The sequence below is a fragment of the Chiloscyllium punctatum genome, chromosome 20, assembly GCF_047496795.1.
Source record: "Chiloscyllium punctatum isolate Juve2018m chromosome 20, sChiPun1.3, whole genome shotgun sequence".
NCBI lineage: Eukaryota > Metazoa > Chordata > Chondrichthyes > Orectolobiformes > Hemiscylliidae > Chiloscyllium > Chiloscyllium punctatum.
This window is the reverse complement of record NC_092758.1, coordinates 29,742,855-29,767,525: the sequence shown is the minus strand read 5'-3', so window position 1 is coordinate 29,767,525 and position 24,671 is coordinate 29,742,855. Positions and strand designations below refer to the sequence as shown.

General features: G+C 39.8%; 1 protein-coding gene across 1 annotated transcript in view; it reads right to left on the bottom strand.

The window, feature by feature from the left end:
• Nucleotides 1–24,671, bottom strand: part of LOC140491996 (PDZ and LIM domain protein 4-like) — a 125,722-nt gene that overhangs the window by 80,029 nt on the left and 21,022 nt on the right. Inside the window, exon 2 of the mRNA XM_072590570.1 lies at nucleotides 2,499–2,650. Coding sequence (XP_072446671.1) covers nucleotides 2,499–2,650 — 152 coding nt within the window. The remainder of the gene's footprint in view (nucleotides 1–2,498; nucleotides 2,651–24,671) is intronic.

Here is a 24,671-nt window from a genome sequence, read left to right as displayed (position 1 = left end):
TCCATATTTGAACTAAGGATGTAATGGAGGTCAGGAGTGGCGTAGCCCTGGCAGAACTCAACCTGGTGTCACTGAGCAGGTTATTGCTGAGTAGGGGCTATTTGATAGCATAGTTGATGACACTTTCCATCATTTTACTGATTGAGTGTAGACTGAGGGGGCAGTAATTCACTGCATTGGGTGTGTCTGTGTGTCACACTGGCATCTATCTGATTGTGAAAACCTGCCCATATTGTAACTGTATTGGAAAAGTTTGGCTACAAACTTGGCAAGTTCTGGAGCACAAGGCTTCTGTACTATTGCCGGGATGTGGTCAGAGGCCACAGCCTTTGTGGAATCCAGTGTCTCCAACTATTTCTTGATATTACATGGCGTGAATTGAATTGGCTGAAGACTATCTTAATGCTGGGGACCATTGCAAGAGGGCAAGATGGCACATCCACTTGGCAGTTCTGGCTGAAGAATGCAGCAAATGCTTCAGCCTCAATCTTTTGCAGGGACGTGCTGGGCCTCCTTCGGTAGATTGGTGGTGGACAATTGCACATTCATGACTGGATATGGCAGAACTGCAGAGCCTAGATCTGATCAGTTGATTGTGGAATCCCTTAGCTCTGTCTATCACTTGCTCCTTATGCTGTTTGGCAGCCTCATCAGATTGATGCCTCACTTTCAGGTATGCCTGGCGCTGCTCCTGGCATGCCCTCCTCTACCCTCCGGGTTTGATGGTAATGCAGGGCCAAGAGGTTGTAGATGGTGTTGGGGAGTATGATTCTGCTGCTGTTGATGACCCACAGTATTTCGTGGAGTCTTGAGTTATTAGATATATTTGAAGTTTCTCCCATTTACCACAGTGATAGTGCCACACAGCATGATTGACATTATTCTATATGTAGATGGGATTGTCTCCACAAAAGGGCTGTGCAGTGGTCATTCTGACCACGCTAGTCATGGACACAAGCATCTTCAGCTGGCAGACTGAACGTGGATAGAGTATGTTTCCCCCACCTCAGAGGGTTTCCTCACCACTTGCCTCAGACCCAGTCTAAAAGCAGAGTCCTTTAGGACCTGACCAGCTCAAATCAGAAGTGCTACTGCTAAGCCACTCATGGTGGTGGACATTGAAGTCCCACATCCAGCGTATATTTTGCATCCTTGTCAACTGCCCTGCTTCCTCCAAGGGTTGTTCAACACTGAGCAGTAGTGATTCATCAGCTAAGGATGGTAGGTGGCAAACATCAGGAGGTTCCCTCCTCCACATTTAAAAGGTCAACCTGCATGTGACATGTTCTCAGCAGGGACAAAAGTAACAAACTTTAAAAAGACAATCCATTTTTGCTTGACTCCATGGGATCCAGAGTCAACGCCGAGGAATTGCAATTCAACTCCCTCCTAACTATATTCCAATGTGCTGCCACCTCTGCTGAGCCTGTCCTGCCAGTGGGACAGGTCATATCCAGGAATGGTCATGGCGGTGTCTTGGACAGTCATACTTACAGAATCAGAACTTACAGACAATTTCAGGCTATTGCTCGACTACTGAGACAGCTCTCTCAACTTTGGCACTGACTCCCAGATGTTAGTAAGGAGCACTTTGCAAGGTCGACAGAGCCATTTCTGCTGTTGTCATTTCTGGTGCCAATTTGATGTCAGGTGGTCCATCTGGTTTCATTTTTGTTGAAATTTCATAGCAATTGATACGACAGAGTGGTGAGCTTGGCCATTTCAGGGGATGGTTGAGAGTTGACTACACTGAAGTGGGTCTGGAGTCACAAGTAGGTATGACCAGGTGAGGATGGCAGAAGGCCATTAGTGAACCACATGGGTGTTGCTGACTATCGACAATGGTTTCATTAATCACAAAGTTTTAATCAAATTCAAAATTTCACTATGTTGGGATTTGAACTCTGTTCCCAGAACATTCGTGGAGTTTCTAGAGACTAACAATCTATGCAGAGAGAATTGCAATGACAGCATCTGTGTGTGCTTTTTCCTGCCTCCACCTCTTCATGCCAGTTTCCAATGTTTTGTGTACCCCATCTTGCTCCTAAAAGATATTAAATTTACCCAAAAATTCACAGTATTCTTTCCAATGCCAATGGAGGTTCAAACTGTGGTAAATCAGTAGTACACAATTTTGCCAGTGGGGCAGAACAATTCACTGCAAAATATATCCAAAAAAAAAAAGGAAGAAAAAAATGATTGAAACAAGTGCAGTTGGAGAATTCATTGGCAACAGCTGCAAAACAAAAAAAGGATTGTCTTTTTAAAAGTTTATGTTTGATGCTTTTGCTCCTTGTTGTGGTTCTGTTCGCCGAGCTGGAAATTTGTCTTGCAAGACAAATTCCCAGCTCGGCGAACAGAACCACAACAACGAGCACCTGAGCTACAAATCTTCTACCAAACTTTGAACTTTTGCTCCTGCTGAGAGCACTTCACATACAGGTTGACTTTACTTGTGCTTTCAAAAATAATTTATTTATGTGGACGACAGTACTGACCTGTTAATAGAGAGAGTGAGCTGATCTGTGCAGGCCTTGATCTTGTTTTGAGCATCCAGATGGTTCATATTCTCAGTACTGTCTTCATTAATAGCCACAATAACATCACCAGGACAAAGATTAGCAGAGGATGCCTTACTTCCAGGGGTAACCTTCAACAAAAGGAAAATCTAAAATTTAGAAGGTGTGACTTTATTAAATTACACAGATCCAGCATTACACTCAGTCTGCACATACAGAAACTGTTTGGAAGGATCAGTTTAAGGAGTACATCTGTTGGTGGGTTTATAGCATCATAGAGATGTACAGAATGGAAACAGACCCTTTGCTCCAACTTATCCATGCTGACTGGATACCCCAAACCAATCTAATCCCACTTGTCAGCACTTGGCCCATATCCCTCTAAACCCATACTATTTATGTACTTGTCTAGATGTCTTTTACATGTTTTAATTGTACCAGCTCCACTACTTCCGCTGACAGATTGTTCCACAGACACACCACTCTGAAAAAGTTGCCCTTTTGATCCCTTTTAAATCTTTCACCTCTCACCTTAAACCTATGCCTTCTAATTTTGGATTCCCCTAACCTGGGGGAAAAACCTTGACTATTCACCCTATCCAGTTTAGTTGGTGCTTAGTGTCTGCTACAAGAAACAAGAACTGGACCAGTTGATGCACTTGCAGCTATCGATGGTTAGTAACAACAGCATAGTTAGATGAGAACAAACACAATGGAAGAGAAGAAGAGTCCAGCTACAAAGTGATTGGACAGATTACTCCTATGACCAAATGGAATGGGATTGCAGAAATGGATGTGGAGCAAAACCAGGATGAGGACTGCAAGAGCCATGTGATGACAAAGAAGTGAAGGGGATGTGGAATTGATTCATAATGGGAAAGAAAATAGATAAAAGGGGGAGTCCAGAACTAGAGGGCATAGGTTTAGGGTGAGAGGGGAAAGATATAAAAGAGACCTAAGGGGCAACTTTTTCACACCAAGGGTGGTACGTGTATGGAATGAGCTGCCAGAGGAAGTGGTGGAGGCTGGCATAATTGCAACATTTAAAAAGAATTTGGAGGAGTGTATGATTATGAAGGGTTTGGAGAGAGATATGGGCCGGGTGTTGGCAGGTGGAACTAGATTGGGTTGGGATATCTGGTTGGCATGGACAGGTTGGACCAAAGAGTCAGTTTCCATGCTGTACATCTCTAATTACTTTATTTGCCACAACTGATCATTCAAAAAAAAAAGTGATTAATTGTGCCAAAAATTGACCCACTAGGTGTAGATGTAATTGTTTTAGAAAGTCTTTTGCATGAAGTGAAAAGAAATATATCTATTCTATTGCTAAAAGATGGTGATAAATCTACTCTTTGGGAGTTTCTGCACAGTGTAACTCAAATCAACATACCACCAACACAAGCCTAGCGTCACTGAAATGTTTATAATTCACTGTAAATTTTGCAGCAAAACTGGAATTCTATACAAGAATTTTGAGTCTAAGAGCAACTAGAGTCTGAGAGAGAAGCTTCCTAAAATTATAAAAAAAGGCAGATTTCAGGTTCAAACATTTAACAGCATTTACATTTTGTAAAATATTGAACCGGAGATAGAAGCTTCCTTTTTAAAAACTTGGGCGAGATCCAACTAGATTCTTTCATTTGTCATGTCCATAAGCAAGGCACAAGGCCAGACACCTGACAGAGGTTATATTCATATTCTTGGCCTGTCTTTATATATGGACAGCTTTCCCAGAGTGAGAAGTTTTGATTAAGTTCTGTTTACGTCTTTGGTGAAAACTTTATTGCAATAATTCTTTAAATTTGCAGTTATGCATATTTGACATCAAATATTTCACACGTCATTGGGAGTCATGTGACAAGGTTTAAGTAGCAGCTTCTTTCAGGAAAGAGAGAGTGTTAGGTGGTTCATCAAGAACTATAATAATTGCCCTATATTATACACAAAACAGCAGGAAGAATTATTTTTCTAATGCAATAACTGCCTTGCTATTGACAGAAAAGTTAAAATTTACTAGATACAAAATTCAAGTCAGTAGAACTCAAGTCAAAACAGCAGCAATAGAGAAGTTACAAAGTACAGTACAGTCAATTGATGTTATATTGGTAAAGTTATAAGCCTAGTTGATGTTATTACTGGACCAGTCAGATTCCAGACTCTCATGTTGCTTGCTAGATCTTTTGTTGTTTTAGGAGGTGGTCTTTCATTGAAAGCACAACCAGACACCACTGTGGATTTAGTTTAACAATGAACCAATTTTATTACTCAGAAGAAAAGAGAAGATAGATAAGCTGAACTACACAACACACACACGACAATACAGTCCTACACCAGAGAATTTCTTCTCTAACACATCTATCTGGTTTAAAATTCAATAGTGCTTCAACTTCCGGTCTTCAGAATCTGATGATACTGCTTTGTTGCGTCTTTATACAACCAAACTTAGACTTCAAGGAGGGTCACTGGGCCCAAAAGATCAACTCCAACTTTGCTCCACAGATGCTGTTAGATTGGAGTTTTTCCAGCAATTTGTTTGTGTTTGTGAACTTAGATTTCCTCAGCTTCCCAGAACACAATTGCTGTTTAAAAGTAAATGCTTTCTGATTTGGAACTTTAAAAGAGTACACCAGGAAAACCATTTTCTTAACAGTTCTGAAAAAACAAACTAACTAACTAACTCCATCATACTTCTTTCAGAGCAACTATTTTACAGTTTCACCTAAGACTTCTAAAAACCAGAAATAAGAAAAAAAGGCTTTTCTTGAAGCTATGTAACACTCACACAATGAAAATAAACAGAGCGAGAGAGGAGTTCCTGGTTCAGTGGGCATAACTGTACTTGGCTTCTTTCCAGAAAAGTTTTATATTCACTTGACAGTACCTTCTTTCGCTAATGTTGTTAACAAGATTCTTAAACAAACTGCTAACGCAGCTTATTTGGTACTTAAAGTCAATCAAAAGTCTCGAAAGGATGTCTTGCTTTAAAACACCTAAAGCCACCTTGTTCTGGAACTTCTCTTCCTAACTTATAAGCCACTCAGGAGTCGCTTTTTTCCCCCTGACAACTATTTTGCAAACTGCTAAACGATACCAATTACATGTTAATGGCTTTTCCCTCCTGAATGACTTGCTTCTGTGAAAGAAACTGGCATACTCACTAGAATTCTTGGTGATTATTTATTAATTAAAAAATTGCTTTGTCATAAGACACTTTGTTGTTAGGCAAGAACTCATTTCCCACCATCCAACCCTTTTCTACCCTTGATTTATAAAAAAAACACTGAATATTTCATCTAAAGGATTTCTTTCCAATACCTCATTAAAATTCATGTAAATTAAATTCTAAACAACCCAGTGCTCTCAGAACTAAAATAAAATGAAACTAAAACTATGTCCCACTCGTTCTAACACACAATAAATTCAAATTAAAAACTTATACATGGTTCTATCCACTTTAGCACCCAAGTTCCAAATAAAAGGAAATCATGAACCTTCATCACATCATTTAGTTTAGTTAGATTATAAAGCAAGCAGCAGATGGGAAACAGGTACTATGCAGCCAAGTTTAAAAGTGTACTTCTTTTTATCACTGTGGTATCAGGCCTCACTGATCAGCCCTTTGACAAATGCACTGAAGGAGATTAAGCAGAAACTGTTTCACATTATACTTACAACATAACAAGGCTAAAATGAATTATTTTAAATCCTATGTTTTTGAAATTCTTAATTTCCAAACCTTCTCAATTTTAAATATTCTTCTCCACTGCAGTTTTGTTTAGCCAAAAAGTTCATTACTCAAAGTCCATCGCAACAGCCAAAGTTCTGGCAAGTTGCTACTCAACTATGAGATCTCCTCGAATTAGGTCAAAGTAAAAATAACTTGCAAAACCGATACTTGTCAGCCTTCATTTGCAAAGTTTAAAAGCTGGGGTTTGGAATTCAACATTTTAAAAAATTAATCTAACATCAGAAAAATTGCAACTGGTTCACCAAACCGCTAATCAAAGCAAACAGCTGGAACTCTGTGGAAGTTAAATTTACAGTTATCAGAGCTGGTGTATTTCAAAGTAAACTTAACTCCTCAAAATCTTCCAACCAAAAACAAAATTAAGACCCCATATTAATTAGAAGGCAGCTTCCAAGCAAGGGGCTGAATTGCATGAAAAATACAGAAATCAAGCTGACACATTCTTTGCTTTCAGCTTAATTCAGGTGATTCAAATCAGATTTCCCAGCTTTGATTCTCCAAGCCAAGCAAGTGTGCATATTGCAATGATTTGTAACAGAAATAGAATGGAAGGTCCAAAACAAGGTATCTATAATTGGATGGTCAAAGAGAAAGAGCAACTCGCAATTATTAAGCATCCATGGAATTACTCAATGTTTGCAATAAACACATTTTTTCTCCATTTGCTGAAGGGATAAAAGTTTCTGTGCTTCCCAAAAAAAAAAGTGTGGTTGGAAACAGTAAGTAGGTAGTTGAGAAGAGCAGCATTGCACCTAGTACTGGTACATGGTCTAAATCAGCTCATACTCAGCAAGGGAGAGCAAGAGAGAATATATTTGCTGATTAATTTACATGCTGTGGGTTAACAGTCCCCTACTTTAGTCAGGCCATTCAAGATTTCTCCATCACATCACTCCTTATGCCCAGTCAAATGTTGGCCACAGCTAGTCATACATATATAGGAATGGGCAATACATACTGGCAAATGAAAGTGAGGACTGCAGATGCTGGAGATTAGAGTCGAGAGTGCGGTGCTGGAAAAGCACAGCACGTCAGGCAGCATCAAAGGAGCATGAGAATCGGCATTTCGGGCAAAAGCCTTTAATCAGGAATGAGGCTGTGAGCCAAGGGGGAGCCTCAATACATACTGGCAGAGTCAGCAAGGCCAACATTCCATAAATGAAAAACACTTTCCTCCATTTAAATCATGCATGATTGCACAATGATTGTCAACGTGATGTATCTGTCTCATTCACCTTCACAGGAATACACTGAAGATATCAAATGAATACCTGACCTCCAAGTCACTGAACTGTTTTATCTCCCAGACATGCTGAAAGCACGGCAAATGAAGGGGAACAGGCAAAAAATGGAAAACATAGGTGACAAATAGTCCAGGTCACAGCAAATGACACATTTTCCTGTCTCCCCATCAGAAGGGTGAAACTCTTAAAATTAAAAATATCCGGTAGACATGATTTCATCAACTGCTAAACAATGAAATGTTAAAGTGAGGCTGTTGTGACTTTACCATGTCAAATTCAGAATCTTCTTGTCACTCAATCTTCATTCTAAGAATGATTCCTCAGAAGTACCTCATACTTTGGACCACAGGGCATGCTGTATCAGCAGTACAGACATTGGGTGATTCACAACTAACTCCACCAAAAATTAGCAAACCAACTTGAACATGAACAGGCATTGGCAATACAGACAGCTGAGGAAAACCCATATAGATGGATGAGATCAATCCTTCGCAAGCTCCAGCAGATGTTAAAAGTCACAAATGACAGAAGAGACATACAAATTAGAAACAGAAGTAGGCTATTTAGCTCTTATCTTGCTCCACCACTAAATAAGATCATGATCTGAAATCCATATTCCTGTCTATCTCCATAGGATCTTAACTAATGAGACAGAAACATCTATTTCCACTTCAAAAGTATTCAATGGACAAGACCTACATGGCCACTAGTCAATTAATGATGCAAAAGGGAAGACTACAAAAGTTTATCAAAAAGGCACATAAATGTCATTCTCAAAATCAATTACTTGGCATCAATTGCATTTCACAAATCAACTTACCGACTTGAGGACTGCATTTGTAATAACATCAAAACACTGAAATGCTGAAATCTGAAATAAAAATAAAGTGCTGGAGAAAAAAAATGGCGAGGGAAACAAAGTTAACACTGAGACTGATAGGACTTTGTCTTACTTCAAAACTATTCTGAACAGCCATATCAGATTCCAAAATCTTGTAGCATCTCTGCATAGATGTTTCCAGTCCTTCTAAGTTTCTGCAGCAGGTCGGTTTCATTTGTAACAGCTGTTAGAAAGATTCAGCATGAGATGAACCTTTGAGCTTTTGGGCATCCTCAAAATACCAGCAAAACAAAAGTTTTGGTGATAGGAACTACATTTGAGTCAGAACAGGGAAACAGACCCTATGGTCCAACCAGTGAATGAACTTAATCCCAACTAAACTAGTACCACTTGCCGGCTCCATATTCCTCCAAATCTTTCCTAATTATGTACTTGTCCAAAAAGTGTCTGTTTAATGTATCTGTGCCCACATCCATCACTTCCTCAGGATGTCCATGTCATTATATTCCTTCCCTTCTACTAAAGGTTTCCATCAACTGGACACACTGGACCAGTGCATTCATTCTCCTCCATCTGGAATCCTCTTTATTCTGCAATAGTATTCAAGATGAAGCAAGCACATCTCTGCAAGGTTTGCAGCCCTCCTTCAAAATGACACCAGAAGTACAGAAAATGCCTGGGAACACCACTACCTCCAAGACAGAGATATTACCTTGACTTAGAATCAAAAAAACACTCTTCCACTGTTGCTAGGCAAAATTCCTGGGTCAACCTAGCACTTCAATGGATGTTCCTAGGCCAAGTACTATAGCAGTTCAAGACACTTCACCAATATGTCCTCAGGAATAGACAAATGAATGTTGTCCTAGTCAGAGGCAACCAGATCTCCATGAAAAGAATCAAAATTTGAAAATGTATCCAAATAGCACATATTTTGGCATACCAGATGGTCAGGTGTTTGTTGCCAGAGTTCCTCCGTTTTTGCCCATTGTTCTCATCCATTTTAAAAGATGGTCGGTACTTGAAATATTTAATTATCCATTGTAAATGTGTCTGAGGTTAACAGTGCGATTATTTGCTTGGGCCACAGTAGAATTGGCTTCCAGGAACCAGTTGACTCCTTGCATGTATAAATGCCTCAATTACAAGCAAAAGGTAGGTCACTATTTGACCTCTCAAGCGCACAAAGACCTAAAAAAATGTTCTCTTGCATAACATTCACTGCCATGACCATCCCCCCCACTATCATATCAGCCAGTCTGAAACATCTCCCTTATCCTTTAATTTTTCTACTTTGTACTAAGATGGACTGTAATGTTTAACTTTCAAAATTTTATTTCTTTATCTTTCTACTTTGTATCTAAGATTTTGTAACTTGGTACCTTTGCCATATTAGCAAAAAAGTGACTTTTAGGGGAAAAAAAAGTGACAAGTCAACTTTGATAAATTCTCATTGAAAATTTAATAAAATCTGTCTCTTCCTCATTTCTCACAAAAATATCATAGACAATATTAGGACAGCAGTGACCCAGGCTTGATACCACCCTTAGGTGACTGCGTGGAGTTTGCTTCCCACATCTGCATGGGTTTTCTGCCAGCTACTCTAGTTTCCCCCTCCAACAGTCCAAAGATGCGCAGAATAGATGGATTGGCCATACTAAATTCTCCGCAGTGTCCAGGGATGTACAGGCTTGGTCTGGGTGAGATGTTCTCCAGAAGGTTGGTGCAGACTCAACAGACCAAATGGCCACTTTCCACACTTCAGGGATTCTGTGATTCTAATACATCGCAACCAAAAAAAAAGGTAAGCAGATCAGAGGAATTCAGAAAGGATCGAAACATTCCAGAAATATAAACCAAAAGTTCCTTTGAAATCAGAAGTGGAGAAGGTGAGACTGTACATGGGTTGGATTGCAAGATTTTTGCAACACCAACATGATTGAAACTATAAAGATTTATTAAGTCCCGTTTGGTTCTACTTCAATGACTGACAACCTTCCGATCAAAGTTCCAGCACCATAAGGAAAGGCTGGTGGACCAGAAAGAACTGCAAAAAAAGTGTCAGTATAGTTGCAATTAACAAGATCATGCCATAAATCTCACATCTGCTCAAAAAGAAAATCAACAAGTCTATGTTTAGGAAACAAAGTTGGTAATGTGAGAAGCGTTGCCTAGAGCTCAGATAGCTGAACAATATAAAGTACATTGTGACTTGTTAAAATGGGCAAACTGGCTTTTTGCTTGTGCTTGCCTTTCATTGAACAGCAGAATGAAACAACAATTTGCTGAATCAACAATTTCCACTGGTGTTGTTTTTAAACTATTTATCTAACCATTAGCATCACACAAATAAATTCACGGAAAATGCACAATCCCCAGCTGAGAGCTGTCCAAACAATTCTATTATTGTAGAAGATTTTAAAATAACCTTGATGTGCTGGAGTTTGGAACTTTTAAAAAATGCAACAGTGGTGCTACTCCAACTCACTAAAAAAAATGCTCAAAAGCTACAGGTCCATTGGTTGGATCCTAGACCATAAGGCACATGAATAGAAGGAGGCTATTCAGCCTGTTGAGTGCTTTCCCCATTCAGTGAGATCACCGGAGATTTGACATTTACGCCGTACGTCCATAAGCCTTTATTCCTGTACTGGATTCAAAAAATAAAATCAGCTATCTCAGCCTTGAACATAGTCAAAATGGCTCAGTCTGTCCACTTCTCTGCAATAAAGAGTTCCACAGATGAGCAACCCCTTCCTCTCAGATTCTGCCCTCTGGTTCTAGATTCTGAATGGGAAACATGCCAGGCCCCTTCGAGATCCTGTATGTTTCAATAAGGTCACCCTCATTCAAAACTCCAGTGATAACAGACTCAACCTACCTTATAAAGAAAATCACTCCATACCCAGATTCAACTTAGTAAGCAACCCGTTAGTGAACAAGTGATCATCTTTGTTTTCAAAAATTCACATACGCTGGAACATTTATTTCCCAGCCTCGATCTCTATGTAGCAACATCTCCAAAACAGCTAAGATCATATCCATTAACCATTATTTGTGCTATTAATTTGTTTCCTTCCAAATTCTACATGCGTTTAAAAGAGCCATTAAAATTTTACCTTTTAACCAGATTTACCAGTCCTATTGTTTTTCTATGTTCAAACACTCTGTCCCTTCCTGTCCCACCCTGGATGTTATTATCCAAGCAGTTATCCTCCAACACCCTGCCTCTCTCTATTAATGAAATGCATGCTGTACAGCCACAGCTCACAGATTCAACTATGCTTCAAGGTGAAACAAAAACAGAAATTGCTGGGAAAAGTTCAGTAGGTTTGGCAGCATCTGAGGACAGAAAACAGTTATCCTCCCTCAGTCCAAATACATGCAGGTTAGGAGAATTGGCCATGCTAAATTGCCCATAGTGTTCAGGGATGTGTGGATTCAGTGCGTTAATCAGGGTAAATGTAGAGTAATAGGGTAGGGAAATGGGTCTGGGTGGGTTACTCTTCAGAGGGTTGGTGTGCAGTTAGTGGGTGGAAGGGCCTGTTTCCATACTATAGAGGTTCTGTGATTCCAATGTCAGCTTGGGGACAAATTAATAGCTACTAATGGGGACCATTCATAGCTGACAATGGGTTTTGAGGTAGCAGCCCATGTGATAACAAAATAAAGAAAGGTCTGGTAAACAGGGTACTAAATAAAAACCCAGAGAACTGCAGATACCAGAAACCAACCATTTTGGGTCTGGCATTAAACATTAACTCGGACTTGATTCAGAGGGTTAGATAGGGTGGACAGTGAGAGCCCTTTTCCTCAGATGGTGATGGCCAGCACGACGGGACAGTTTTAAATTGAGGGGTGAAAGTATTGGGGTGTGGAATGCCCTGTCTGCAACAGTAGTAGTCTCGCAAACTTTAAGGGCATTTAAATGGTCATTGGATAAACATCTGGACGATAGTGGAATCGTTTAGGTTGGATGGGCTTCAGATTAGCTTTACAGGTCAGTGCAACATAAATGGCCGAAGGGCCTGTAATGCTGTATTGTTCTGTGTCCTCTCCAGAGATGCTGCCAGAATTACTAAGCTTTTCCAGCTATTTCTGTTTATATTTCTAACATATAGGGGTTGGGGGTAAGGAAATAGGAGAGCGTGATCAGGCCCTAAAATTAATCAGGCTTGGCATTGAGGGAGTCTTAAGATTACACAGGGTTCTCAAGCAGAAAATGAAATGTTATTGTTCCAGCTTCACTGGAGCAATTCGGAGACAGATGATGTTGGCCGAGAACAACAAATGGGGTGAAGAAGTGGCAGGCAAGTTAAGGGTCATTTTTGCAGAGAGAGAATGTAGGTGCTCTGCTAACTGATGGTTCAGTTTATGCTTCACCTCCCAAAATGTACAGCAAAACATCCCTATATATTAATTGTTGCTATGTCCAAATCCTGAATTTTTATTTTTCCCAACAGCTGTCAAGATGTACTTACACCACATAGACTGCTGCCATTCAAGACGACAGCTGAAGACCATCTTCTCTGGTAAAACTTCAATTGAGCAGTAACGTCGGGCCACATCAGCAATGCTCAAATCTCATTAAGTGAATGTAAACATTCACATGTAAAGCTTTAAACAAAAACTTAAAATGTAGTGTTTTTTTAAAAAAGTATATTACATTCATTATAATTAACAATCTGCACACAGTCAAATGGAGACTTGGCAGTACTAGTTCAACTTTGATACAATGCACACAAAAAATTATTACTTTCACCAAACCACAAGAATAGGGAAGAGAAAATATGGGAGAGTAAGAAAATAGAAAGCTGGCTCCTGTTTTGGGGGGGGGGGGGGGGGGGAAGAAGCGGAAATAAGTCTACATGTAATATTTTAATTATTTTCAACTGTGCATTTGAAAGGGGGGGGGGGGTGGAAAGAAGAAGAAGAGGGAGAAAAAACAAGGGTCAGGAAATATTCTTTCACAGTTGTATTTTCTGATTAGGTGGTAAATTGTTGCAGCTAAAAAAAGGTCAAGCCAAGCCTTGATCCAATCAGGTTATCTATTGATGGAATCCCAACTGAACAGCCTTCATTAATCACATGTGTCAGCTAGCAGTAGGTATGTGTGGGCTTTCCTAAGGCCAAAAGGAGGCACAAGATCAGTTTTCTTTGAGTGACAATACATTCTTTTACAGCCTGCAACCCAGACGAACACAACTCTGCACTACACACTCTGGAGACTGGTGGCGAGACACAGTACATTAATTCAGACCAGAAAGGGGAGAACAAAAAAAAAGGGGAAAAGAAAAGACAACCAAAATTTGGTACAGTGTTTGAAAGTTAACTTTTGTACTACTTTGAGGATAGGATTCCCTTTACGGACTTGTTACTTGCATATTCTGCAAGACATTACACCATAAATCTTACTTTGTAAGAATTTACAATGAAAACTTACTATGTTTGTGTAAGGTTGTCATGGAGTTCAAATACCTGCAGTTATCGAAACCTGAAAGATCGCTGTGGTACCCATGTCACAACCCTAGATTTGCAGTTTATAGAAATACTGCATGAAGATATTGTTGTCCATTTATTTAGCAAAACGAAAGGAAACACATCCCTCAAGAACTCAGCAAGAATTATTCTGGCTCTGCTAAGTAAGAAGTTGACCTTCAGACTTCTGTATAAATAACACAATGCCCCAAGAGTTTAGACTGCAAAGAGGTTTATGCCCAAAGTAAATGCTTTGAAAAAAAAAATCAATGTTTCACTCATCCAAACATTAACTAGGAAATTAAATCTTAGTTTAACAATAAAGTGCATAGCTAGAACGGAGTACCAATAAAAAGAATTACCTTCAAAGCATCCATAGCTTCTTCCCATTTGCCAACTCAAACCAAAGCCCAAAATCCAATCAATCATTCAGCAAACCTAGTGCTCACTAAGCGTACATTGCCTTGATTTGTCAATTCCTTGATCTCAAAATCATCCTCTGGGATGGGGTGCTCTTCGGAGGGTCGGTGTGGACTTGTTGGGCCGAATGGCCTGTTTCCACATTGTCTTTACATAAAAAAATGTCGAGATTCTATTTTTCTGTACTTTTCATTATAAAAAAAATGGCTGAACTATTAAACATCAAATGTCCCTACAACTCACTGTAAGTGGCCTTTAATATTGCTGTTTTTATTCAAATGAGGGTAAGTTTTTGTAGACAGGCTCGAACCAGGGAGCATGTCCAATATATGACTCAGCCAGCAATAGGCTGTTAATTGGTTTGTGAATGCCAAAAGGCCATCAGACTGACAGCAACTAATTTGATTGGCTCCTGGGTGAATGAACAATCTTGGGAGCAGGCTTCGGACTGCTGAAAGAGCAGAGGAGTGAAGAAAGCAAGATGTATTTCCTCTCCCACCCCCCCCACCTCACCATCAGCTGCTGCAAGCTGTCGCTTTTAACCAATTAAGGCAAAGACTAAGTTCATGAATCACTCTGTGCCCATGAAGGAACAAGAGATTTCTGGAGGAAAAAGGATCAGACTGAAAGACTTGGGAAGCAAAATAAAAGGGAAAAATCTAGAGGACTGCTGCCTTTTTTTGCCCAACTTTTTTTTGCCCATAAAGATTTTTGTCCATGTGCAAGAGCATGTGTGTGCGCGCAAGTGTTAGAAGAAGTGAAAGAGATTTAACTAGAAATTACATTGAGAGTTATTTACCAGCGGTTACAGTCTATTTGTCATAAATAATTCCTGCTAAAGTGACAGAAATCTGACTTGTATATTCCATTCATAGGATGTACCCAATTGACAAATTGAGGATGATCAATTTCTCCTGCTAGAAATCAAAAACAAAATCACAGGATATCTCACCAATGCCCATCTGCACCTCCTTCTAGACAAAATAATAAAATGATTCAGCTTCTTGCAGTCAGAATACTGCTTCCCAATAGAACACAACAGTACAGCACAGAAGAGGCCCTTCAGCCCACAATGTTGTGCTGACCCTTGATCCTCATGTATGCACTCTCAAATTTCTGTGACCATATGCATGTCCAGCAGTCTCTTAAAATATCCCCAATGACCTCGCTTCCACAACTGCTGTTGGCAATGCATTCCATGCTCTCACAACTCTGTGTAAAGAACCCGCCTCTGACATCCCCTATATACTTTCCCCAAACAGCTTAAAACTATGACCCCTCGTGTTAACAATTTCTGCCCTGGGAAAAAAAGTCTCTGGATATCAACTCTATCTATGCCTCTCATTATCTTGTACACCTCGATGTTGTACAGCCAATGTTGGCAGTTTCTGATTTTCCTTTGTGTGTGATGTGTTCCACAGCTATTGCATCCTGCTCTTTGGGCCTGAAATATCAAATCAGCATAACAAAGCTTGGTCTATTCTGCATGTGTATATTCTAGCTGTTGGTTTATAATCTCATTGTCTACTGAGAGGCTAAACTTTCCTTTCAGGAGTGTGATTGACCTAGACAGAAGCAATGTTCTTACTGTCGAATTGCTTATGCTTAAAGCAATCCTGTCTTTAATTAGATCACCTCTAATTATGCAAATTCAGTTTTCTGAAAGTCATATTAATGTAGTCACATATGGATTAAAAGTGTCCATTTTAATGTCCTAAATTTGAACAAATGCTGTTCATAAAAGTTACATTCATTTGAACTTCAAAGGCTTTCAACATTTCTGCTGTTTTTAGTGGAATACACTTTCCGAACAAACAAGTCTCTTCCAAATGTGACAAAACAAAATCTGCCTCTCTGTAGCTACTCTGGTTTGTCAATTGAGCCAATTACACAATTTTCTAATAGTGCTTTTGAGTGCAGAAAACTTAGTTCTGCTTCACATAAGCTTTACATTTTTTTTTACAGGCACTGGGGGATGAAACTTTGTAGCTGTTGTGTTTTTCCCAATGCTTTCAGCTGTGGCCTGTTTCCCCTCTTCCCCCCACACGCCCGTTCCCCTGAAGCTCCTGCAGTCTTTAGCAGTTCAGAATATTCTTCTGTTCTTAATAGCTGTGTTTCTGCACAGCTATTCAACACCAATCACAACTCCAACTGCTAAAAGCTCACAGGACAAGTCATGTTTGTAACAAATCTTTATTGAAATAGCTACAAGATGAATTCTGCAGAGAGTGCCTCAGGGTGTAGCAAGCCAGGAGGCACATTAGTGAGTGATAGAAATGCAATGTACCAAAAAAAAACACTAACCATCCCCTTGAGATGCGCCTTAATTCCTTACCACTTGACCAAGTTTTTGGCCTGATATTTCCTTATGACTCAAACTTAATTTACTAATTGCGTCTGCAAAATGTATTGGGATGGTGGAGATCTTCATAGCACTCTCCAAAAGTAATCTTTTAAAAAATAATGATTCAAAACAAGCAAATTTATGAACGAAAGTTGAGTAACTCTTACTTGTTCAAGATTAAAAAAAAGGGGTATTATAAACTCATAAGTTAACAGCAACATCTCTTTTAGATGTTGGAAATAAACAAAGAATAGAATTCCTACAGTGTGGTAACAAGCCATTGGGCCAAGTACACACCAACCCTCCGAAGAATATCCCACTCAGACCCATTCCCCTACCCTATTAGTCTAGGGTAAATGTAGAGTAATACACCTAACCTACACATCCCTAAACACTCAGGCAATTTAGCATGACCAATTCACCTAACCTGCACATCTTTGGATTGTGGGAGGAAACCCACACAGACACTGGGAGGATGTACAAACTGCACACAGACATGCAGTCGCCAGAATCGAACACGGGTCCCTAGCACTATGAGGCAGTAGTGCTAACTACTGAGCCACTGTGCCACCCTAAAAAGCATCCAGCCCTATTTTCCCCTAACCCCACACTTCCCGTAGCCAACACATCTAGCCTGCACATTCCTGGATACTACAGAATTTACCATGGCCAATCCACTTAACATGCACATCTTTGAACAGTGGAAGGAAACTGGAGCTCCCAGAAGAAAATAAAACGCAGACATGGGGAACGTGAAAACTCCACACAGACAGACAGTCGCCCAAGGGTGGAATCAAACCTGGATCCCTGGTGTTTTGAGGCAGCAGTGCTAACCCTTATAAAGCAGCTGAGTTATTTAGAAAATTTCTGTTTCAAGGGCCCAAAAACAAAATAATAGCAGTTCCTCAATCAGCTTTCAAAAATGTAATTCTTTGGTACATTTAAGAAACTGTGACCTTGATCATTCGCTTAGAAACAGCTTAAAAATAAGTAGCCAACAGAAATTCACAGGAAATTAGAGGTACTTTAAATCAGCATATTAGTAGTGAACAGAAGACGTTACATGTTTATGAATGTCTGGGAAAATTACACCAAAATAAAAAGAAAATGCTTGATTATCAAGAAATAGGGTATAATAATCTTAGTATTTATAATGAAATATGGCCAGTGCACTAAATATGCTATAGAGCTCTAAGCATTTCTCCGCCTGCAATGACTTCTTTTTTCCCCTATGAAAAGGCTCATGATAGGCTGAAATCAGTTACCTCCTGAAAACATGGAGGTTCTGGTGTTGGACTGGAATGGACAACGTTAAAAATCACAATACCAGGTTATAGTCCAACAGGTTTATTTGGAAACACTAGCTTTCGAAGCACTGCTGCTTCCTCAGGTCGTTATGGAGAATAAGATAATAAGACACAGAATTTATAGCCAAATGAGTACAGTGTCATGAAGATGTGAAGATACATTAAACGATTTTCAATAAAGTCTTCCATGTTTTAGAATGGGATGTGTTGATTCCTGTTCTTTGTAATTTAAGAGAAGTTCTGGGATCTACATATCATTCTCAAAAAAGGTCAATCTTTTCTAACAATAGGTGCCATCTCAGCTCAAACAATGCATTAAGGTGAGAGGTCTGACTGTGCCCCAATGTGGAGTTAGACCTGTTCTATTTCTAAAAAGTGGGATTTAGAGAATTTTACATGGATTCATTAATTTGCATGAATCAATGTAAAACTCATTGCCCATGTCATACTCACACCAAAATCACTTAACTACTTTAGCTCCTTGTTAGGCAATGCATTGATTTGAAAATACTCATTCTTATATAAAATCCCTTCCTGGCCATCACCTACCCTCCCTCTGTAAATCATATCCATCCAGGATACCTGCATTCCTTCAATTCTGGCCTTAAAGCCATGATTAAAAGTTATTTTATCATCAGCTATCTTATTTTCAGCTGCCTGGGACCCAAGCAGTGGGGACCCATTCCCCATTAACTTACTTTTCTTTTTCGAATAAATTGTTTAGACAAAAACTTTTTTCTTTGACAAGTTTTATTCGAATGTCTCATATCTCTCAGACTGGAATTAGGTCGCATTTGCATTATTGCATGCAGTTCTGGTTGCCATATTACCAGAAGGTTGTGGATGCTTTGGAGATAGTGCAGAGAAGGTTTACCAGGATGTTGCCTGGTCTGAAGTAGAGGTTGGAGAAGCTCAGATTGTTTTCACTGGGAAAAATAGAGGCTCTGGGGCAACCTAATTTTGTGGACCTCTATGAGGGGCGTTGATAGCCTCTGACTATCCACCCTTTTTCCCCAGGATGGGAAGGTCAGCCAAAAAACAAAGGACACATGTTCAAGGGGAAAAGAGGGAAGGTTTAGGGGAGAAGTGTAGGAAAGTCTTAGAGAGGGTGGTGGGTGCCTGGAACATATTGCTAGTGGAGATGCTAGAAGCAGGCACATTGGCCATGTTTAGGGAGTATATTGACAGACAAATGAATGGAGGTGAACAGAGAGATGGGCAAGGCAATAAATGGCAGGTCTAAATAACAATTAGGAATTGGCACAGGCTTAGTGGGCTGAAGGGCCTGTTCCTGTGCAGTATTATATGTGACCCAGTCAGATTTTATTTTATAATGCTCCTGAAGACAGAGTTATTTTAGTACATTAAAATGGCACAATGATATGGTAGCAATGCCTTAACTGTTGTTGTGGAACAGATCACCAAACTGACAATGCATGCTGACAAGGGTCTAGTAATTTCTTTAAAAGGAAAGATGAAATGAATTACAGGTAGAGAACAAACCCACAAGATTCCATCATTTTGAACAAGCAACAATAAAATCTACTATTACAATTTCAAGCTACAAGATGACTAAGTTAACTCCTTTGCAATATCAGATTTCAAACAAAATACAATTATGGGCTGGACTCACTCAAAATCAAATGTAACTAATATTTTGGAACAATTAAATGTGACAATCCCTTGGAATTGTCTGTTCCCTGAATGTAACAAAACAATTCTCAGCCTGCTAGCCTGCACAGTTCAAAAATACAAACAAAAAACAGAGCTGTAATTCAAAGTTTAATACATTTCTGGCAAGTGTGTAAGCGTGTAATTGTAAAATATGTTTAGGGAAAGACAATCACTGTTTTGCATTGTTAACTTTGAGCTAGTGATAATGTTAGATAGTGTAGATAGGGCAGCAAACAATTACAACTATTTGCTTTAGTTTATTATCTTCCATTTTCAATTTTAACAATGTTGCATTAGACATTTATGGAAACAAATGTCCTGCACAAACCCTTTTAAAGTCATACCTAAAAGTTGTTTCACCTGCCTTGCAGCACATTTGTGGGCGGCACGGTGGCACAGTGGTCAGCACTGCTGCCTCACAGCAGCTGAGACCCAGGTTCAGTTCCCACCTCAGGCGACTGACTGTGTGGAGTTTGCACGTTCTCCCAGTGTCTGCGTGGGTTTCCTCCGGGTGCTCCGGTTTCCTCCCACAGTCCAAAGATGTGTAGGGTCAGGTGAATTGGCAATGCTAAATTGCCCGTAGTGTCAGGTAATGGGTAAATGTAGGGGTATGGGTGGGTTGCGCTTCGGCGGGTCGGTGTGGACTTGTTGGACTGAAGGGCCTGTTTCCACACTGTAATGTAAATCTAATCTTAAAAAAAAATTTCTGTGAAAAAAGTTGAATAACCCTTCATTAAAGCCAACATTGTTCAAAATACAGCACAAAAGATTCTACATAGTTAAAAATCACACAGCACCAGGTTATAGTCCAACAGGTTTAATTGGAAGCACTAGCTTTCGGAGCGCTCCGAAAGCTAGTGCTTCCAATTAAACCTGTTGGACTATAACCTGGTGCTGTGATTTTTAAACTTTATACACCCCAGTCCAACACCGGCGACTCCAAATCGAGATTCTACATGCTCAGGATAATTAACTTGTGCTCTGTGCTAATTGTTTCACTAGATAACAGCAGGACAATGGTATGAATCAAGACGACAGGAACAAAACAAATAATTAAAGACAACAAACAAGCTTGTGAAAAAAAATCATTCGTAGAACATGGTGTGAGAAGAGGCTAATAAAGAACAAAACAAGTAATCCTTCAGGAGATTTTTGTATGAATGTGAGGAGGTTATAGAGACTAATTCAACATGCCATTTCCATTCCTACTGAAGTTTAGAGTTGATGAGCTCTGCAAAAAGAAACTGGAAGAGTTGCAAGTGAAAAGAATATCGAAATGAATACATTAGGAATAGGAACTAATGAAAAGGTTTAGGAAGGAATCACATGGTAAAGAATTATGGATCAAATCAAGACAAGGGCAGACAGCTAATTGTAACAAGTATGCAAATGAGCTATAGGGCACAGATGAACTCTGACTCCAAACTGGTGTAAAAAAAAATTGCAGTTTTGCATTCATGTTATAATCTGGAACTGTGGATAGATATGGTAAAGGGGCTAAATTTTCAATCACAAGACTAAACAAGAATCTTTCATTCTCACAGGTTGGCATGTGTTGGGAGCAAGTTACTGCAATTTGATAAATAAACCTGGTTGGTTATGTGATCAATGTACCTTCCTTGACCATCAAGTCTTGAGTGAGGCCCAGATCAGGAGGTTCAGGTCAGCACAAGGAATAAAAGTTATTCATGGAATCATAGAGTTAAAAAAAGGCCCTTCAGCCCATCAAGTCTATGCTGCCAAATATATATAGGACTACAGTTGCTGGAGATCAGAGTCGAAAGAAAGTGTGGCGCTGCAAAAGCACAGCAGGTCAGGCAGCATCTGGGGAGCAGGAAAATCGAGCATAAGCCCTTCATCAGGAAAGTGTGTGTCGGGGGCGGCGCGGGGCAGGGCGGGGGGGGGGGGTGGTGGGGGAAGTTGAAGGGAAAGTGGCCTGGAAGGCAAAAGGTAGATGGAGGTGGAGGGGGTTGATTGTGATAGGTCAGTAGGGAGGGTGGAGCAGATAGGTGGGAAGGAAGGTAAACAGGTTGCATTGGCTGGATTTGGGAGGAGGAAGGCAGGGGGGGTGGGAAAAGAAAAGGAGGAGAGGAGAGATTTGGAAACTAGCGAAGTCAATGTTGATGCCATTGCAGTTGAAAAAAGGATCCCAAGGCAGAAGATGAGGTAGTGTTCTTCCTCCAGTCAGTCAGTCAGTCAGTCAGTCTAGCAGTGGAGGCGGCCCAGCACTTGCATGTCCTTGGCAGAGTGGGAGGGGGAGTTAAAGTGGTCAGCCACAGGGTGGGTGGGCTTGTTTGGTGCATGTGTCTCATAGATGTTCCCTGAAATGGCATCCTATCTCCCCGATGTAGAGGAGACCACATCAAGAGCAATGAACACAATAGATGAGATGTCTGGATGTGAAAAGATGGAGGAGAGTGGGGAGGTTTGGGCACAGGTTTTACGTCTCTTCTGGTGGTAAGGGAAGCTGCCGGGTGTGGACCTGACGAGGGATTCAGAGGAAATGGATCTCTGCAGAACCCAGATGGAGAGGTATTCCCACCTCAACTGCACTCCCAAGCAGTTCAGTTCAGATCCTACCTCCCTCTGGTGGGAAGTAGTTTTCCTTAAATCCCCTCAAAATTGCCTCCTTTCTACTTTATTTAAATTACCCCTTGTAGAAGCAGCTGGATCAGGGCCCCAGTAATTTCCTCCATTGTCTCCCCCAACAGCCTGGGAAGACAGATGCGGAGTACTCATTCAACGCAATGCCCTCCGGCTTCAAGTACAAATTGCTTCCTTGGTCCCGAAATGGCCCTGCACTCGCTGCTTATTCTCTTCCCCTTAATATGCTTTAGGATATCGTGGGATTCGGGGCTTTATTCATGGCTAATTGTTCGCAAGAAAGCGCCCTTTTTACAATTTAGTTATAAAAAAAACTGAATATGGAAACAAATTCACTGACTATTAATTCTCAATAGGGAACTACATTCAAAAAAGAAAAAAGGCAGTCATAAGCGAGAGATACGACTGATCAATCTGAAATCAAGGGAAAGTGCTCAAGGTGAAGTGTTTGCCAATCTCTCCTTTCTTTCAGCATTTTACAGCCTTCCACAACTTTTTTTTTCCACCATCCAAGGGCCTAGAACTTGTGTAAAATTTGAATAGTTCATATGGGAGATCTTTAAAAGAGGCATAAAATGGTGTTTTGTGCTGAAGGAACTGTATAACTCAAAAAGTTCAAATTTGTCATTACTCACAAAAAGTTTCCAAAAAAAGTACAAAACGTAAAGTATGTTTCTGGAAAAAACCATAGCAACACATCCAGTTGGAGCAGGAGAATCAACACCCACTATGTGTAACATTTGTTGACTTCTGGAGTCCTGTCACATTGAAAAACAAAAAAAGGTGAGAAGATGACCCAAATTGTACATTTTAAAATGTTATTCCGTATATAAAGACTTGTTATTTAGGTGACATTTACAATACTCACTATCACTCAAATCACATTAATAATTTTGATTTATACAGCACACATGGAAACAGCCAAGCACTTCACACAGATATTTTTAAGCAGTGATTTATATCTGGGGAATTCTGTTGGACAAAAACAAAAGCATTCGAGAGCACTCTTCGTGATTCATTTGATGAGTCTGTGTTGCAGGCTACAGTACAAAGCAAAAGAGATTTTTTAAAAATCTCTCTTATTGAACACTTGGCCTTTGCTTAAATTGTGGCTATCAGTAATGGCACCTTAAATGTGCTTCAGTATACCCATGCTAGGGGATCTATATATATATATATATATATATTATATATAAAAAAAAAAAGGAGAAAACACAACATTTCCCTCTACTTTAACCTTTGCTTAGAAGGTAACCATTTTCAGAATCAGAATCATCTGACAATTCCTTACTCAAAATTGCACAGGTGCTTGGTTTAAAAGGTACTAGACAAACAGCAAAACAAAGTGCATACATAGAAGGAGAGGTGGAAAAAGTACAGAAGAAACAAGGATACAGAGATAACTACACTGACATATTAAAGTAGATTTTCTAGCAACTGAGGTTAAAAGGCAGGAGATATCAGATATGACCAAATTAGTGCAAACTAACTTCTGGAGCCAGAATAGATTTAAGAATAAAAGGCACTTGGAGGCAACCATTACAATGTCCTAAAATTGACCACCTCCAGAGACCAGGGGCCAGGGGCCATAAGAAAACAAGTGCCAAGGAAAACTCATGAGTCACATTACAGTTCAAAGTCAAGTTGGTGTACACTGAAAAAAAAAGCCATTAAAGTAACATTGCCTTCAGAGGTCAACTTGTCCAAGCAGAGTGAGCGCTTCTAGTAAAAAGGCAGAGAAAAACAACTTCAGATGATTAGATCCTGACAATTTAACAGTGATATCAAAAAAAATCTCAATTCTTACTGAGAAATAAAAGTTTGTTTTCACATCAAGAATAACTAAAAACATTTGGCAGATTTAAATTTAGCAAAATGCCAACAGAATTGAGTTGTATCTTCCGAAATGCTTCTAAACACATCATGCCATAGCTGCTCTCTAGTGATTAATGCAGCTGTACAATTCAGATGACTAATTCCTCACTGACGTGCCAACTGTTACCACTTCTGGGAAACTTCAACTCCAGTATACTGTTCCAGACATATACTAATTGCAAATTTCAGCAGAAAAATCTTACACTTTAGCCAAGAAAACAAAACATCTTTCAAATCAAAGGTTTGGAAGAAAAAGGCAAAAAAAAAAAGCAGAGCACACAATGGATATTTGCTTCTGAATTTCAGAGTTGATCCAAAGACTCAAATCATGTATGATTTCAAACTCAACAGGTCTTAAATCCACGCCACATTCCCCTCAGCCCAAAAGGATATTACCTTGTTCCCACCTCTTTAAAAGTTAAACACTCCCTAGTTTACCTTTTCTCTTGAAGTTTCCAATAACGTGGAGGTTTGATTACGTATGCTAATCATGTAGTTTTCAAAAAAGGATGGGAGCTTTTTCACATAACTATTACTCTTCCTGACAGTGCATTCCAGATTTCCACCATCCAAGTGAAATCAAAATTCTCAATTTCCCTCTTAAAAACTTATAA